We start from the raw sequence: 16,107 nt of genomic DNA, 5'->3' as shown, positions 1-16,107 counted from the left end.
AGGAAGCAAGCCTGGCCACATGCTGACTGCCGGGGAAGTCGGGTTCATGGGGACATGGGACTTCATTACACTATTACCCATAGTAAAAAGTTAAAAAAAATTAACCTCCTGCTTAAAAAGTATCCAAAACTTTGTTATGAGTGTTTGCCTTTGGAGAGAGAAACCAGACGGCTGGGAAATGGGGAGGGGAGATTTACTCTTTATTGTTTTCTGTTTTGTACTGCTTGGATTTGGATTTTACACCATGGTTCTATATTAACCATTCAAGAATATAAACTCATTTAAAAAAAAGAAAAACCACCCACCCAGTTTAAATAACAAACTTCAAAGTGAGCTCTTGATCATACTTTTCATCCAAGAAGTGTCTTTATTTCCGTTTGTTTCCCAAAGAACAGGTTAGGTACAACAAAATTAGTTCCATCTCATTATTTGAAGAGAGGGAGGTGTATGCAGACGGAGGGGAACTGACCTCTTGTGTGTGTCTGTGTGTGCATGTTACCTGTGAGGGAGCTGGGGCTATGGAGATGGTAGGCTAAGGAGTTAAACCCTTAGAGCCACCAGACAATGTCACTTGAAAACACAAGGTATGAAATATAAATAACAGTCAGCTACTTTCCTTCAATCCATTTCTAAGCAGTTGTGTGACTGATCAATTTACAAATCGATTGGCTGACTAATTCACCTTCTCTGCTGCCACTGCCACCGCCTATGGCCAGGGTGGGCTCAGCCCAACTTCTGGCTGGCAGGGGAGGAGGGATCGGTGGCCTCTGTAGTGGGGGAGCAGGGTCACTGCAGCTCTGTGAGCAGGTGGAGCACGTTGGCCGTGTACAGGTTTTGCTGCCCGCTGGCCCCGCGCAGCTGCACGGGGTGGAGGCTGGGGTGGGGAGGTGTGAACTGCATGGGGCAGTAAAGCTCGTTCAGGAGGAACCAGGTGGAGTCTGGGTCCACCTTCATCAAGTGGAGGAAGACGCTGTGGAGAGATGGAAAGGAGTGAGTAGAGGGTACAGGCAGGGAAGGTGGGGAGTGCTACAGCCCCAACCAGGAGGCTATTTACCGGGCTATTTGAGAAGAAACCGGTAACCATATCAAGTCACTTCAAATAGTAGAAATAACCCACTTGAATTCATAAGACAAGACCAGTAGGATGGTCCCAAAGCCCAACAGAAATACAGGTAACAGTTTCATATCCACTGACATACAGAAAACCAGTAATTAGTGTAAGCAGAACAATATTGACAGCAAACAAGCTCTTGGCAAAGAAAGAGGCTGAGTTCCAGAGTGTAAAGCAGGAGTTTTCATAAAGAAGAAAAATGACAGAGTGTACCCTTTCTTAAAGGCTTTGCTCAGCTCACAGGCCCAGCCCAGGGTCAGGGGCAGGCCCAGGGCAGGGTTCCCTGTCCTGCTCGGGGGCCCTGAGCAAGCCTCATTATTATGGTCCTCCAGCATGGTGCTGAACTTGGCAGTTGGAGCCTTTCTGGCTGAGAGCCATGGATACTTGGTGGTGCGAACAGACACTCATGGCTCCCGTGTGAGGAGCCCGTTTCCTCACATGGATCAGATCCACAGAATATGCCGCCTTTGGCAGGCTGGCAAAGGGCTCCTTTATTCTCCTGGGGCAGGACTGGCTGAGCCCTGCTCTGTAACCTTTGGCAGGGATAGAGCACTGATGTCCTCTGACACGTGACAGGGACAGAGCTCAAGGGCCCGCGCTACTGAACGCCACACAGCCACCAAGGGTGGTTTTTGCCTTAGTCTGAACTTTGGGGTCATGACCTGTGCCTCTTAGCTGCTCAAATACTATTTCTGAAAGATCAGTCATGTGCCCAGGGCCACTGTGTTGGGCAGTCCAAGTGTAAACTTCATACGCGGTGGCAATTCAGTCTGGCTTGGCAATCTCTGGAAGAATGGGGCCCTCCCACAGTGGGCGGGGCCTCCCAGCCAGTCTGCCCATCTCAGCTCACAATTGCCTGCTCAGAGGCTGGGCTCCCCATGCCATTTTGCCCATACCACTGTGCCCCAGTAAGGCTGCCCCTTACTTTTCTCTTTCGGGACACCTTTCCCAGCACATATTGACTATTGATCATCTCCCTTACAACACAAGCTCCCCGAGGGCAGGGACCAGCGACCACATCTGTTCTGTAGGTTGCTGTATTTCCGGCACCTGGAATGGCATGTGGTCAGCATCCAGTTAATGTTGACTGAACAGGTTCTCATTTCTCTTTTATCTTTTTTTCCCGTGCAATATGTCCATGTAACAATGAATGAGTTCTCATTTTAATGAGGACATGGTGAGTTACTACATTGCAGATGAATGACTTTAGACGACACCCCTCTCTAGAATACTTAAAATTCTACAAAAGGATCTGAAGGAGGGGTTAAACTCTCACCATCAAGGAAGGAACAAGGAAGATTATTAACAGGATTCAAATTATTGGAGGCATTACTAACCATGTGGCTTTGGGAAGTTATTCAACTTGCCCTGTTTCAGCCTCCCCATTTCAAAAATGGGGGATGTACTTCACTCAGGGTTTTGCTGAGGTTTAAAGCACAGATCAAGCCCTACACAGTCTAGCACATGTGACCCCTATTTACCAATTAACAATATGTAGTATCTATTTGATAAATTACATTTTATTCTTGGCAATTATTCTGAGGAGCCTCTTGCATACTGTTCGGCATTAAACAGGAACTTCAATGCCTGCTAAGTGGGAGTAAATTCTGGGTTTTAATTTCACTAATATGAAAGACCGGCACCCTCAGGGGATTTGGGTCTTACCATGAAGCCAGTCTTGATATCATCCTTAGGTGTAATGGACACACACTAAAGAGGCCAGGGAGGCAGTGGGGGAGTGGGGAGGGTGGACAAGGGCACTGAATTAGCTTTTTTTTTTTGAGACAAGAGTCTTACTCTGTTGCCCAGGCTGCAGTGCAGTGGTGCGATCTTGGCTCACTGCACCTCCACCTCTCAGGTTCAAGCCATTCTCCTGCCTCAGCCTCCCGAGTAGCTGAGATTACAGGCACCCATCACCATACCCGGCTAATTTTTGTATTTTCAGTAGAGACGGGGTCTCACCATGTTGGCCAGGCTGGTCTCGAACTCCTGACCTCAGGTGATCAACCCTCCTCAGCCTCCCAAAGTATAGGATTACAGGTGTGAGCACCGGGCCCAGCCTACTGAATTTTTTCCTGGCCTGTTCTGTGCCCAAACAATTTAAGTTTCCTTTGCTTAGGATAATTTTGTGTTTATAACCTCCACAGTGGTTGTTGGAGAAGTGATTAGAATATTCTAATTCATCGTTTCCACTTCACCGCAGAAAGGAGATGAGGCCTGCGTGGGAGACAATTTTTGTTTAAAAATAAAAATATCTTTGATAATTAGAGTGGCAAGGGAAATTATGAAAAAATGCACCAAAACCGGTGAGCAGATTTCTGTTTACACGTGACACAGTTGACAGTTTTCCCTGGTGCCAAAGACTGTTAGAATGCAAATGGTTTCATTTGATTTTTTTTCCCCTTTCAAGAGCTGGAACAATTTCTCAAGCTACAGCATGGCGCTCTCCCAGCTTCAAGGAATATTTTTATCTGGGCAACACCCAGCAAAGTGGTGCCACGCGACCCAGTTCAGTCATAGCTGCGCTCTGACTTACACAGCATGAAAACGCTGCAATGTTCATTTTCTGAGCTCTTTTTTAACATGCTAAATATGAATGTTGTATTCATTGGCAGGAAAGGAAAAGAAAATAAGCCACTCTCTTTGCCCTGCAAGATACCCACATAAAATATTAACAGAAAAGCAAAGGGAAAACATGTGCAAAGTTCACCTTCTTTTATTAAGCAAGAGCCAAACTCTTGGAAGGATTGTTTTGGGTCTCATTTCCTTGCTCTTAAAGGGGCAGATGCCCCAGAACGGCAGGAATGCACGTTCCGTCTCTCACCTCTGTGGCTTGGAGCAAGTTATTTTGCCTCATGAACCTGTTTCCTCTTTCTCCAAAGATGATCACACCTGGCCCACTCTCCTCACAGGTTTGTTCTGAAGCTCAGAGGAGAGGGGGTGCAGGACAACACTTTGAAGTATGTAACGAAAACAGTATTCCTTCTTTCCTTCCAGAGAGAGACAGAGAGAGAGAGAGAGAGGGAGACAGAGAGTCTGAGGTATAAGTATCACTACCAACCTTAGCAGCATCGCCATGCCATGGATAATTTTCAGACACCCTGAAAAGGGCAAAACATTTGTCTTTTGTTTCACTCGTAACTTTCTCCATACTGACTTGGTGGCAGGGCCGGGGGTGGGGGGGTCCCAGTTCTCAGTCAGTGGTGTTCTAATTTTCCCCATTATTTTCAGGAAGAAACAGATGCAATATACTCTGTCCTCTGCATGCCTGAGGTGGGGAGCAAATGCCATGCCATGCAACCAGGTGGCTGGCAGGCGTAGCTGTGCTCTCCTCCCTGAGAGGCATGTGGCCTGCTGAACTCTAAATGCGACAAATTCCAAACCTACACCCTTGTTGGCTTTAAGCCCCCGGGAGCTGAGCCTGAGGCCCAGGAGGTCTGATCTAAGTGCTTAGTACCAGGCTTTGTTCCAAACTCTGGTGCCACTTTGTCCTGGGGCCAGTTCCTGCCTAGCCTTAGCTGGGAAGAGGGACCCCCGAGAGTGAACAGCTGAAAGCCGAAGTTGTTGAAAACTCCTTTTGCATAAGCCAAAGCCAGAAGACAAAGACAGGACCTCTGCTTTGAAGTGACTGGGGTAACTGCCTGGAAAATGTTCCCAATACATCTTGCGATGCGCAGGGATGGCTCTTGAACACGCCAAATGGCCAGTTCCATCTTTTTTTCAAACCCAAAGAGAAACACTTTTTAAAAAATGTATGTACACCATTTAACTCCTGAACAAAAATTTCTTTCTCCTCCCCCAGGCCCAAATCAGTGGCTCCAGGGAGCACAGTTATCAAGAGATTATCTGGTCCCCAGAGTATCGGGAGGCACTCAGCTGTGCCGCATGCCTCCGAGTGTCCTGAGGCGAGTGATTATCTCTCAATAACCTGTAGGGCCATGTAGCTTAAATGATAACTTGACTTTAAAAAATTTAGAACTCGCTGTTAGGCAGTTTCTAAGCAACCTGTTTCCATGGCAAAGAAGCCTGGTGTTTATACTGATTTTTCACTTAAAATGCGGTTTTATTGAATTTCACTCCATGCAGGCAGCCATTTGCCTGCACTTCAGCCCTATCTACAACTGACGGCTATCAGTAAGTACCTAATAAACTCCAGATGCCAAACCAGAAGCGGCTCCTTCCTTCATGATCAATATGGGGGTGCTCCTAGTGAGCAAGCTGGGGGCAAGGAGGCGGGAATGGGGAGGGAGGAAACGTGCTCCTGGAATCTGGTCAGCTGGGTTTAAGTCTTATCTCTTCGTGGTTCATGAAACATTTACTAGAGCCTGGTCCAGCCCAGGCACTAACTGAGGTGCCTGTGGCACAAAGACAGAGGGACAAAAAAGGCTCTGCCCTCGGGGCTCCCTGTCTGCTGGGGTAGACAAGGGATCACAGAGGCCCATGGCGCACTGTGGCAAGGGCCATCCTAGAAGTGATGTGCGGGGTGGCACCAGGCATGGCTTCCTGAGAAGGGGCACAGCAAGTTGCTTCTCTGTAAAGAGCAGGTGGACCAGATCAGTTCTAAGATCCCTGGCAGCTCCAAGAGACCACGAGAGTTTTCAATCATGGGCACTGGATCATTATCCACCCCCACCCTCCCAACATGGCAAAACCAAAAAGAAACCCCTCTGCTCTGCTGCAGGAGCGAATATTAGAGTATGTTCTCACCATCTCTGTCTAGACAACATCTGCTCAAAGGGAGCTCTAGAAAACCGCCAGCCAATGAAGGCCCAGTGAAGCTAAATAAACTGTAACTGAAATGCGGGGCTTCCCGCACTCCTGGGTGACACGCTATTCTTCCTCTGTCAATTACTTGCTTGAGGGATCTGCTGTTCTCCGTCTCCTTCTGGATTTATAAAATGCTCTCATGAGCCGTCAGGGTAAATGCCAGTGGTAAAGAACATGTGGCTTTGTGATCTGTTTGTTTGCTTATTTATTTGGGGCTTCTAAAGAAGTTACTCAGAAATGTCTCCTTAGGAACACGACAGGCTCTCTCTATGTGGGCACCGCTAAATGCAGTGGGAAAGTAAGCTCACTTGTGGGAAAGCAGGCATATCCACTAAGTTATTTTGGTGTTCCCGTTGTTCCTTCTCTGGCAGCACAGCCTCCACACTCTCCTTCTCTCTGGCCATCTCTTCTCCCATCACTCTGTACATGCTGATGCTGCAGATGAGGCCGTGTGTTTCCTTTTAAACAAATGGATGCTCAGGGTGTCGATGCGTCCTAGCCAGCAAGCAGTGGGGCTATGTTTCTATACTCAGTAATTTACTCTAATGGGTCTTGGTTCATTGGTTAACCAGTATTTCAAGCCTGTCCTTTCTTGCTATTCCATTTAGCTATCTTCCCCTGCACGGAGGTCGTTTTTTGTTTCTAAATGTTAGAAATGGAGGATTATGACTTGAAGCAACGAGTTACTCTCCAAATAAATACTACCAATTACCTTTGCAGCTATACATGCTTGTTAGACTTAACTATATTTACCTGTTCAAAACCATTCATCTATCGATCTAACACCAATATGCGTACTCACACAGAGACTCATATCAAAAATATTTAAATGCAACAAGGGCAGGCTTGAAAACCATAAACACCAGTAGAAGCAAATGATGCTAACCATACCCCTGAAGTGCCACAAGATAAAGTATCATAAATGCAGAGGAATGACTCCATTGCTTTGTGCATATTTAAAAGGATATGGCACTGAGAGGCCCAATCTGTTATAGACAATTCAAAAATAAGCCAGAACCTAGGAGGCTTTAAATCCCACTAGGGCGAGATTTAAAAGTGGCCCTTTCCATCTGGCCAGTTCTCCTGCCTCCAGGAACCCTGCAAGCCTAGATCCCACGACAGTGCTGTTGGGCACAGATTTCAAAGTGGCATTCTGTGCTGAGCACTGTGAGGGCTGACTCAGACCTTTCCCCCAGCTGGCTGCACTCAGTTCCTGCCACATTCAGTTTCCTGCACCTCCCTGGAAGGTATGCACCCTTGAAGATAAAGACATCTTCGTAGCAGCCTACCTATCTTGCCCCCCTCCTGCCTGAACTGTTTTCCTGTAACCTGTGCTTTGGCACTAAGCCAGTAGTCTCCACTCACGGATGCCTTCGGAAACAGCTCTAGGAAATGTACTTCTGTATTTACTGCAAGGACGTTCAGGATATTACTCACGATAGTACCCAGTGTTCTTTTAAGATGACCCATGGAGAAATTTTCCTCAAGCCTCAGTAATAAGGAAATCCATGCTTCTTTCTGAAAAGCTTTCTTTCCTTTTCTTTTTAAAAACTCTTATTCAGGTACTTCCTGTACCATTTTCCTCTTTGCTGTCTGTCAGTATGCACACAGCCACTCTGAAAGCTCCTCTCTGGCAAGAGTGCAGGGCTCTAACTGGATTGTCTATATTAACCTCAACTGGGTCTCATCTTGCTTTTGCTGTTATTTTTCCGTTTAAAAAATTTCTTTGCTTCCTTCCTCATTTCTTTGTTGCAAACAATTTATAAGACGTTCCAAGTCATTTTTGGAATAAGAAATTTAAATAATGATTAACAAGTACTATTTAGTGACTTCTACTCTGTGGTGGTATTATGTGCTACCTGACTTTACTGAATCCTTGTCATCGTTGTAGTAGGTGAAATAAGCAAAATAATATATATGCTCTTTTCAGTCTTATGGATGAGAAAACAGAGACTTTGAGAAGTGAATTAATTTGTCCAAGGCTATCTTGCTATCGAACAACAATGTGAGGCCTTGGTAGTTACCTTTGAAAATCTTCAACTCTCAACACAGCACTTGGCTCATCATAAGAGACCTAATAAGAATCTTTTAAAATACACACATACAATAAGACAATAGAGATCATCTCCCTGGCTACTTTACTCAGTACTGAGACAACATTTACTTCCGCGCCTCTGAGGTGTTCGAGAGGGATGAGAGCCTGCAGAGTGAGGAAATGACTACCCTGTGGTCGACCACAGCCTCTGACGACCGAAACCCACTTTGTGCCGGCAGTGCTGCGACCAGGCTCTATCTGTCATCGAGAGTGTTCTGCTCCCAACCTGGCACGGCCTGCACTGTGCACACACACCCCATGCTTGGCTTTCCTACTGGGTGGTAAGATGGTTGACCCCGGCAGGTTATCAGTGACATGACAACACTAAGGAAGTAGGGACAGAATTGGCAGCATTGAATTTAAGTAGATTTAAGTAGCCCAGAGGTCCCTGCCTTCAGTTCTGAAACCCAGCAACCCACTTGGTTTGTAATCTGCCTGCCAGATGTCTCTTATCTTTGACACCATGAAATCAGGCCTATATATGCAGAGTGAACAGCTTCAGATCTGAGTGTATTTTTAGAACAATGGGACTCAGAAAGAAAAGCAGCAATGCCTGTCAAAAGATGGATAATACGAAAGCTAACTACTTGGGTTTGGATTTGTCAACTATTAATCAAGTGTCAAAAGGAAAAAATATTAGGTGTGCCCTCATTTCCATGCTGGGTGCAATCCAAGGGGGAACAGCTTTGCAGTCCAAGCTCAGCTAAACTGCCCACACCATTTAAGGCGATGAGCTACTAATTTCAAGCTCAGCTGAACTAATGGATCACCTCTGTGGCTCCTCATCCGTTCAAATATAATAGGCTCATGTGTGGGTAAAGAGAGGAGTTGGGGCTCTGACGGGGATGAAATGGATGAGCCTGTGCCAGTCTGTGTTCGTCCAGGGTTTGAAGGCACCAGCTGGTTCTTTGATGGGTTGGGATCCTACTGCTAGAAAGAGAGCAGGGAAGTCAGTCAGTAAATGAACCTTCAAACCTGGTCCTGACTTTTGCAAACCGTGGTGGCACAATTAACATGAAAAAGACCTTTCGAGGTGAAATCTCCAGTTCAGATTTTAGTAAAGATGAAGCAGGCTTACAACTAGAAATTCTGTGGCCAGTGTCTATGTGTCTATGTGTAACATATACATCATGCATCACCTATTTGGGAAATTTACATACAATGTACCCCACATAGGTGTGTACACAGATGTAAATATACCTTCAGAACATAAGCAGAGGGCAGAGGCCCCTATCTTGTTCTCTCTAATTCCAGTCCCTAGAATAGTACCTGGAGACTCCCTGAACATACTAATGTGATTCATCCACAAGGACCCTATGAGAATGAGGTTTTCATCTCCCCCAGTTTACAGAGGAAGAAAATGAAATGAAGCTAAATCATTTGCTCAAGGTCACATGGCCAGTAAGATCTCAACCTCAGTTTGTCCAAACCAAGACTGCTGCTTTTTCTCTCACACACAATGGCGAGGCAGAGGGAACTGGAATGGCAACCTCCCCAGCGCCCCATCAGGGGCTACAGCAATAAGAGCATCCAGGACTTGTGTGGCCAGAAGGTATACCAGCTGGTCACCACTTGCTGGCACCCTGCATCCCTATCTGGGCTCTGGGGTTAGCAGGTGGGGGTAAGACTAGGGGTGGAGGCCAAGCATCCTAAAAGCTTTGTTCCTGTATTATGAGACTTATTGGGCACTGTCTTCATCCTTTTTTCTTTTTCTTTGTTTTGAAACAGGGTCTCACTCTGTCACCCAGGCTGGAGTGCAGTGGTGTGATCACTGCTCACTATGGCCTCGACCTTCCAAGGCTCAGGTGAACCTCCTGCCTCAGCCTCCCAAGTAGCTGGGACAACAGGTGCACACCACTGCGCCCGGCTAATTTTTATATTTTCAGTAGAGACAGGGTTTCGCCATGTCACCCAGGCTGGTCTGGAGCTCCTGAGCCCAAGTGATTCTCCCACCTCAACTTCCCAAAGTGCTGGGATTACAAGTGTGAGCCTCATCACATGGCCTGACTTCATCTTTTCAAAAATAGGTGTTGTCTAGTTTTGTTTCCTTTTAGCCCAGGGTAAAAAGGTTCATTGGATGATGTAAAGCCTCACTGCAAAAGCCAGGGAATCTCAGAGTCTGCTAAGAGACTGGCCCAAGGAGTATGGTTTTAATAGAGTTCAACTAGGCTAAGTACATGCATGGACTTCAAGGAAAAACAAATTTGGGATGTATGCTCTCTTTTCAAATTCCTTTCATGTACAGGAGGGAAAAGCTACATGGCCAGAAAGGCACAGAACTGAGAAGGCCCAGGGCATGCCAGGAGACATCTTGGAGGCTGAGAATTTCAATCAGCAAAGTTTGCCACTGCAGTCGGCTGAGATGGGGGCGTGGCTGATCTGACCTGTTGTCTGTAATCCAATGCCTACCCTCAGGGACACTGTCTTATTTTTAGCTCCTGGTATGCTAAGCCCTCCTCCCACACCACAAAAATGATTGGCACATTTGTTACCCATTGAAGTTACTTAACTAGAGGGACTTTGGGGGAGCTGGCTTTTTTTTTTTTTTTTTTGCATTGCCAGTTAACAGTGACACCTGGTGGTAACACACAGCAAGGTCACACCCTGCCCTCACCTTCCTGCCCCTCCCCCATGCCTCCCCCAGTTGGAAGATTTATGACCCCTCCATACAAGGCACATTCACTAGATAAAAGCATTAAACTGGAATGGCATCTCTGTTCTTAGCATTTACAACCTCGGTTATATCAACCACCCCCTGATCAATTTCCATTTCTAGAGTTTATAGCCTGGATGTAAAAGCCTGCCACAAAGGCTATATTTAATATGACAAATTAAAAAAGCAAACACTGGTTTGGTCATTCTTTGGAGCCAGGAAAAGCAAACAGGAGCAAGGAAAAACCCAAGCGTGATGCACATAAAGAGGAACTCTCATGGGGCTGCTAAGTCTGCCTCCACCCAAACTCGATGAAGGCGCTCCCTTAGAGGTCCTAAGCCCACCTGCCAGAGGGGCCCACAGACATGGCTGCTCTGCAGGGCCAGTGCATATCCATCTCCTTCCAGAATGCATAAGGCCTTGCACCAGTCTCCTGCCCTGAGAGGTTCCCTCACCAGCCCTCTGGCAGACAGGAGAGCCATTTCCAAAGCAAGCTGGTCATCTGCCCAGGGTTGGAAACCCACTACCTCTGGTCTTCTCTGGCTTTTCTGAATACTAAGCCAAGGTTCCCGCTTGGGCCCTTGCAAAGAACACAGTTTTCTCTTCTCCCACAAGGGTAAGCATGTGTAAGTGTGTCATTCTGACTGCGGTATGGAGAACACCTAGAGGGGCAGGAATGGAAGTGGGACTGGTGGTGAGGTCTGTCGTTCTGGTGGGAGATGATGGTAGCCTGGCCTGACCTAGTGGCTTGGAGGTGTCGTTTTGAGAGAAGTCATTTTGAAAGCAATTTTCCAAGTGAGGTAGGCAGGCTTTACTTTTGGTCATGGATGTGGGGTGTGAAGGTCAGAGAAGAATTAAGAACAAACAACGGGATGGATGGCAGGGCCATGTGCTGAGATGGGGACTCCACCTCATGCAGGGGACTTGGTTCCTCAGTACCAGTAGGTATGACTTTTCTTTGAGATGGAGGCTCACTCTGTCGCCCAGGCTGGAGTACAGTGGCACGATCTCGGCTCACTGCAACGTCCGCCTCCCAGGTTCAAGCGATTCTCCTGCCTCAGCTTCCTGAGTAGCTGGAATTACAGGTGCCTGCCACCACGCCAAGCTAACTTTTTGTATTTTTAGTAGAGACAGGGTTTCACCACGTTGGCCAGGCTGGTCTTGAACTCCTGACCTCGTGATCTGCCTGCCTCGGGCTCCCATAGCGCTGGGATAACAGGCATGAGCCACCCACCGCACCCAACTGCCAGGTATGACTTTTCAATACTAAGTGGCCAGCCCACCCACCCACCCCTCTCTCCATGCGGTAATGAGGCTCACAGAGAGACCAGGCTTCCTATTGTCTCAAGCTTCTTCTCCCACTTAAAGAGCTTATTAATTTTGGATCAAGGACAAGACTGATTTTCTTCCCCCCGACTTCAAGATAAGTTTGCAGGTGATATGTGTGAAGCAATCCACCTAGCTCTTCCTCCCGCTCCCTGCCCGTCAGGAGGGAGGCCATCTGACTCAGCCGCTGACGGAATGTGCTGGAGCAAACAAAGGGAGCTGCAGTCAAGTGGTGGGGCTGTGTGTTCCTCCACCTGAGGCTCCCTGAACACCAGCTCAAGATTCAGCAAGGTCCAATTCCGGGTTTAATTGCTTTCAGTGGCAGAAAAGAGAATTAGAAATGAAAAGATAATGAATTGAGAATATTAGCTTATTTGATGGTTCTAAACTTGAAGGAAGGGATGGGGTGGGTATAGGAAAAGTAGAATGGAATGGGGAATGTGAAAATTAGACCTTTGTAACTCTTGGTTGTAATAGGCATCTAAAAGAATTTACTTCAAGATAAACTCATTATGTTCTTGAGTTGCACTTTAAATCACAGGACAATCAGCTCCAGGGGCACCGCCCAGGAGAACTATTTTCACCCTAAGTTGATTCTCTACGGAATAAAAATGCCTGGGGACAGAAGCTGGTTAGGATGCGCCCCTGTGCTCACGAAACTATGACTGATTCTGGGACTAAGGGATGTGACAGGAAAGGGACAGGAAGAAAAAAGGAAATGGGAAATCAAGAGCAAAAAACAGCAAAGGACAATAAATCAATTCAAGAAGATATTACCATCACTCCCAGGGAGTGCAAGGTTTATAATGGGCAAGCTGGCTCTCCTCACTGCACAGTCAGAGCAGCCTTTCCGCCCCTCAGGGAATGAGGTGACTCCTAACTCCCACCCCACTGAAGAGGATCAGGGATGTGCCTCGAGAAGCTAGGAAGAAGCAGGGATTCTGCTGCAGGCATGAAGCTGGTGAGGCTGGAGGAGCTGCAGGGCCCAGAGTGGCACACAGTGCCAGGCCCAGCTTTCGCCCCAGCAGCAGACATCCTGGGATGGCAGTTGCAGGGTGCAGGCTGCTCCCGCCTGGAAGTAAAGCTGGGAGAAGAGGGGCAGAGTAGATTTTGGGTCTCACGTCTGGGGAATGCTGTTGTGCTCAAAGAGTTTCAGCTCTTAGTCCTAAAGTAACCAGCAATAGCTTCTTCTCCTAGAGGTGATACAGCTTTTCTCAAATAAGCATGGTCAAACTCTTAGAAATTGGAATCACCTAGTTTCAGAACCAGAAAAGGCCCTTTAAGCCATTAGTCTGGCAGCTCTTAATGTTCTTTGGGTCACAGATTCCTATCAGAACCTACGAATGGTTCCTATTAGAAAAAGGCACATGTGCACCTGCCTGCACACAAACAATTTTGCATGGCACTTGTGAGGGTTCATGGCACCAATGCCCATCTAAGACCTGCTGTGGAGTCGATGTATGCCATATCAGGAACCCAGCACTTTCACTTTGCTGTTGAAGGAGCCAAGGCATGAAGAAGTGCCAGGCACCTGGTCTCCAGGCCTAGAAACAGATTCCCCTCCAACCAGGAGGGTGCTGAGTCTCTCTAGCACACCGTCTTTCTGCTTCTTGACCCTCTGGAATTGTTGCTGACTTTGCAGGAGAGGAAAAGGTTACCGGCAAAGAGAAACACATCTAGTAAAAATACCATCTCTAGTGCTGGCACAGTTAAAGAAATTATCTTAACCTGGCAGGGAGAGAGAGAAAACAGCAGAGATGCCTCAACTCTGCTTGCCATTAGCAAATCATCTGTAATTTAGAACAAACGTAAAGGGACGCGGGTGATCAGGCAGACGTACCTCCTGGCAGCCTCTTGTAATTTCACGGGCTGTTTGGCGCTGAGGTAAATCAAGCAGGCATCAGCCACTTTATTCAGGTCACCCTCACCTGCAGAAAAGACAAACAAAACAAGCGTCAGCCCTCACACTTCATTTGGGACAAGCAGTGACCAACTGTGTCTGGAGAAACTGCAACAGCTAGGCAAGATGCTCTGGGCTCTCTACTCCATCCCGCCAAAGAACACATCAAGATAAACAGACAAATGAGGCCAAAATAAGACGGAAGGAGGTACACGGGTGGCGGGGGGTGGGGCACATCTGAGCAGAGGGCATGATGGCAGGGGTGAGACAGATGCTGAGTGTGTGTCCAGCTGGAACTGCCTGGTACCCACCTAGGTCCAGTCTCTCACAGAGGGGGCCCAGGCCCTGTAGGACAGCCAGCTGCAACTTGAAGGCCAGTGTGTGCGAGTAAACTGGTCCAGCCCTGGCACTGATGGGGGCCTGGGTGACTAGGGAGCCAGCCAGCTTTGGCAGGACATCTTTGCAGAACCGGCTGCGTAGAAAGTCGCCACACTTGCTTCCCAGAGTACGTAAAACCTGCAGAAACAGCCCCCAACCTGGTGAGTGAACATCGTCAAGGCAGCAAGAGAACTAAAGAATGCTTGGTAATTCAATTTCATCTAGGTCTCTGCTTGGAAAAAAAATAGAATTACTGCTGTTAATTCCTTGCCCATGGTTTGTGATTCTGACAGTTATGAATTTGGAGGTCTCTGCTCCCAAGGCATGGTTGCTTCTATCCATAAATACAAATTACACAGCGAATAATTCAAAGGAATCTTGGGTTGGATGAATAATATGATTAATATCTTGATTTCCCTCCCATTTTTGTTAAAAAAAAAAAAAAAAGAGAAGAGCTTAAAGCAGTTCACATAGATCATTTCTTGAATCTTCCTAACATCCCTTGAGAAAATACATATGCTTTTAACTCTAGCTAGCTGAGCAACCACGAACACTATGGCCCAGCTGCTGCCACATGCAGGCATCAGGAGGTTGGTGACTAGGCTGAGGTCCCTGGGCTGAACCAAGGCAGGGTCCCTGAAGTTGCAGCCGACTTGGTGTTCCTTCTGTTCAGCTGTACAACCTCTTATGCACATCACCCTCATTCTATCTTTCAGAACAGATAGTTTCTTTGCATGTCTTGTTTTACACTTTCTCTAGCAGAACATATTGAAACGTTTTGCCCCGCTGCACAAGACTGAGTATACAGGATAATAGGAATTTCTTTAAAAATTGGTAAGCAAGGCATAACCAGCACAGAGTGTTTGCTGATTTTGCAGAGAACAAGGCTCTCATTTCAGGTCCCTCAGCTGAATGGCACAGCTTCTATAGACCTCGGTGTCATCACTGTGTCTGTGCAAGGGGAAAGCAGCCTCAGTTATCGTGCACACATCTTTATATTTTTTTCATTTTTCTTTGCTTGCTGTTATTTCAGACAACCCAGTCTCACCAACCCCTCTCACCCCCCAGTACATCTGGATAAGATTTAGCAATACCTACCTCCCTCCCCCTTAATCTTCCTCTTTTTTTGGCACACATACATACACAAGCACGCGTGTCATTTTGTGAATTTTGTTTTGGGAAAAAAACATTAATTTTTAATATTTTAATTTGGTCTAGTATATGCTGAAGAATTTACAGAAGATCAAACTACTTTGGCCAACTGTATCTGGTGCATTACCAGTTTCATTTTGTATCCCTACACATCTTTTCTCTCTGCTTCATCTTACGCACCTTCTTCTAATTTACGGTAGCTTGTTGTGGTATGTATCTCTGTAGGTTGCCTTAAGGGCTTTGAAGAACAAGAAAGGATATAAATAAGCTAAAATATCCATGCTAATGTAAGCTAAACTAAGTCAGGGAGAATAATATATATACATACATATAGGACTTACATATATATAGGACTGTTAGCTTTTCAAAGCATTTCACCAAACAGTCCCATTTTATCCCTGACAACACTATGAGAAAGGTGGGCTAGGTGTTCCTAAGCCCAACCCGAAAATGGGTGGTCCCGGGTTTTGCCAGCATCACTCAGCTGGGCAGAGGACACTCACTGCTAGAACCTCGCCCCTTCACCTTGACTCCTGTGCAGTGCAAAGAACATGGAGTGAACTCACTGCTCTGGGTTCCTATCACTAGCTGTTTGATTGTGAGAAAATTCCTTAACTTCTCTGAGCTTCTTTCTTCCTTCGCCAAAAGTAAAGACAATATACCTACCTTGCAAAGTGGTTTTAAGGAGACAAACTCCTGTGTGGAGGAGTGCTGAGCTTACAGCC

At 46.7% G+C, this 16,107-nt stretch overlaps 1 protein-coding gene across 1 annotated transcript in view; it reads right to left on the bottom strand.

Annotated features, from left to right (window-relative positions):
- Positions 1 to 330: 330 nt before the first annotated feature.
- TTI1 (TELO2 interacting protein 1) overlaps positions 331 to 16,107 on the bottom strand; it is a 50,377-nt gene continuing 34,600 nt past the window's right edge. The window contains exons 6-8 of the mRNA XM_011974980.1: positions 14,164 to 14,368; positions 13,793 to 13,880; positions 331 to 970 (exon numbers count right to left, since the gene is read on the bottom strand). Of these exons, the coding sequence (XP_011830370.1) occupies positions 787 to 970; positions 13,793 to 13,880; positions 14,164 to 14,368 (477 nt within the window). The 3' untranslated portion in view covers positions 331 to 786. The remainder of the gene's footprint in view (positions 971 to 13,792; positions 13,881 to 14,163; positions 14,369 to 16,107) is intronic.

This window comes from Mandrillus leucophaeus, unplaced genomic scaffold, assembly GCF_000951045.1.
Source record: "Mandrillus leucophaeus isolate KB7577 unplaced genomic scaffold, Mleu.le_1.0 Scaffold150, whole genome shotgun sequence".
Lineage (NCBI taxonomy): Eukaryota > Metazoa > Chordata > Mammalia > Primates > Cercopithecidae > Mandrillus > Mandrillus leucophaeus.
This window is presented reverse-complemented; position numbering and strand designations above follow the sequence as displayed.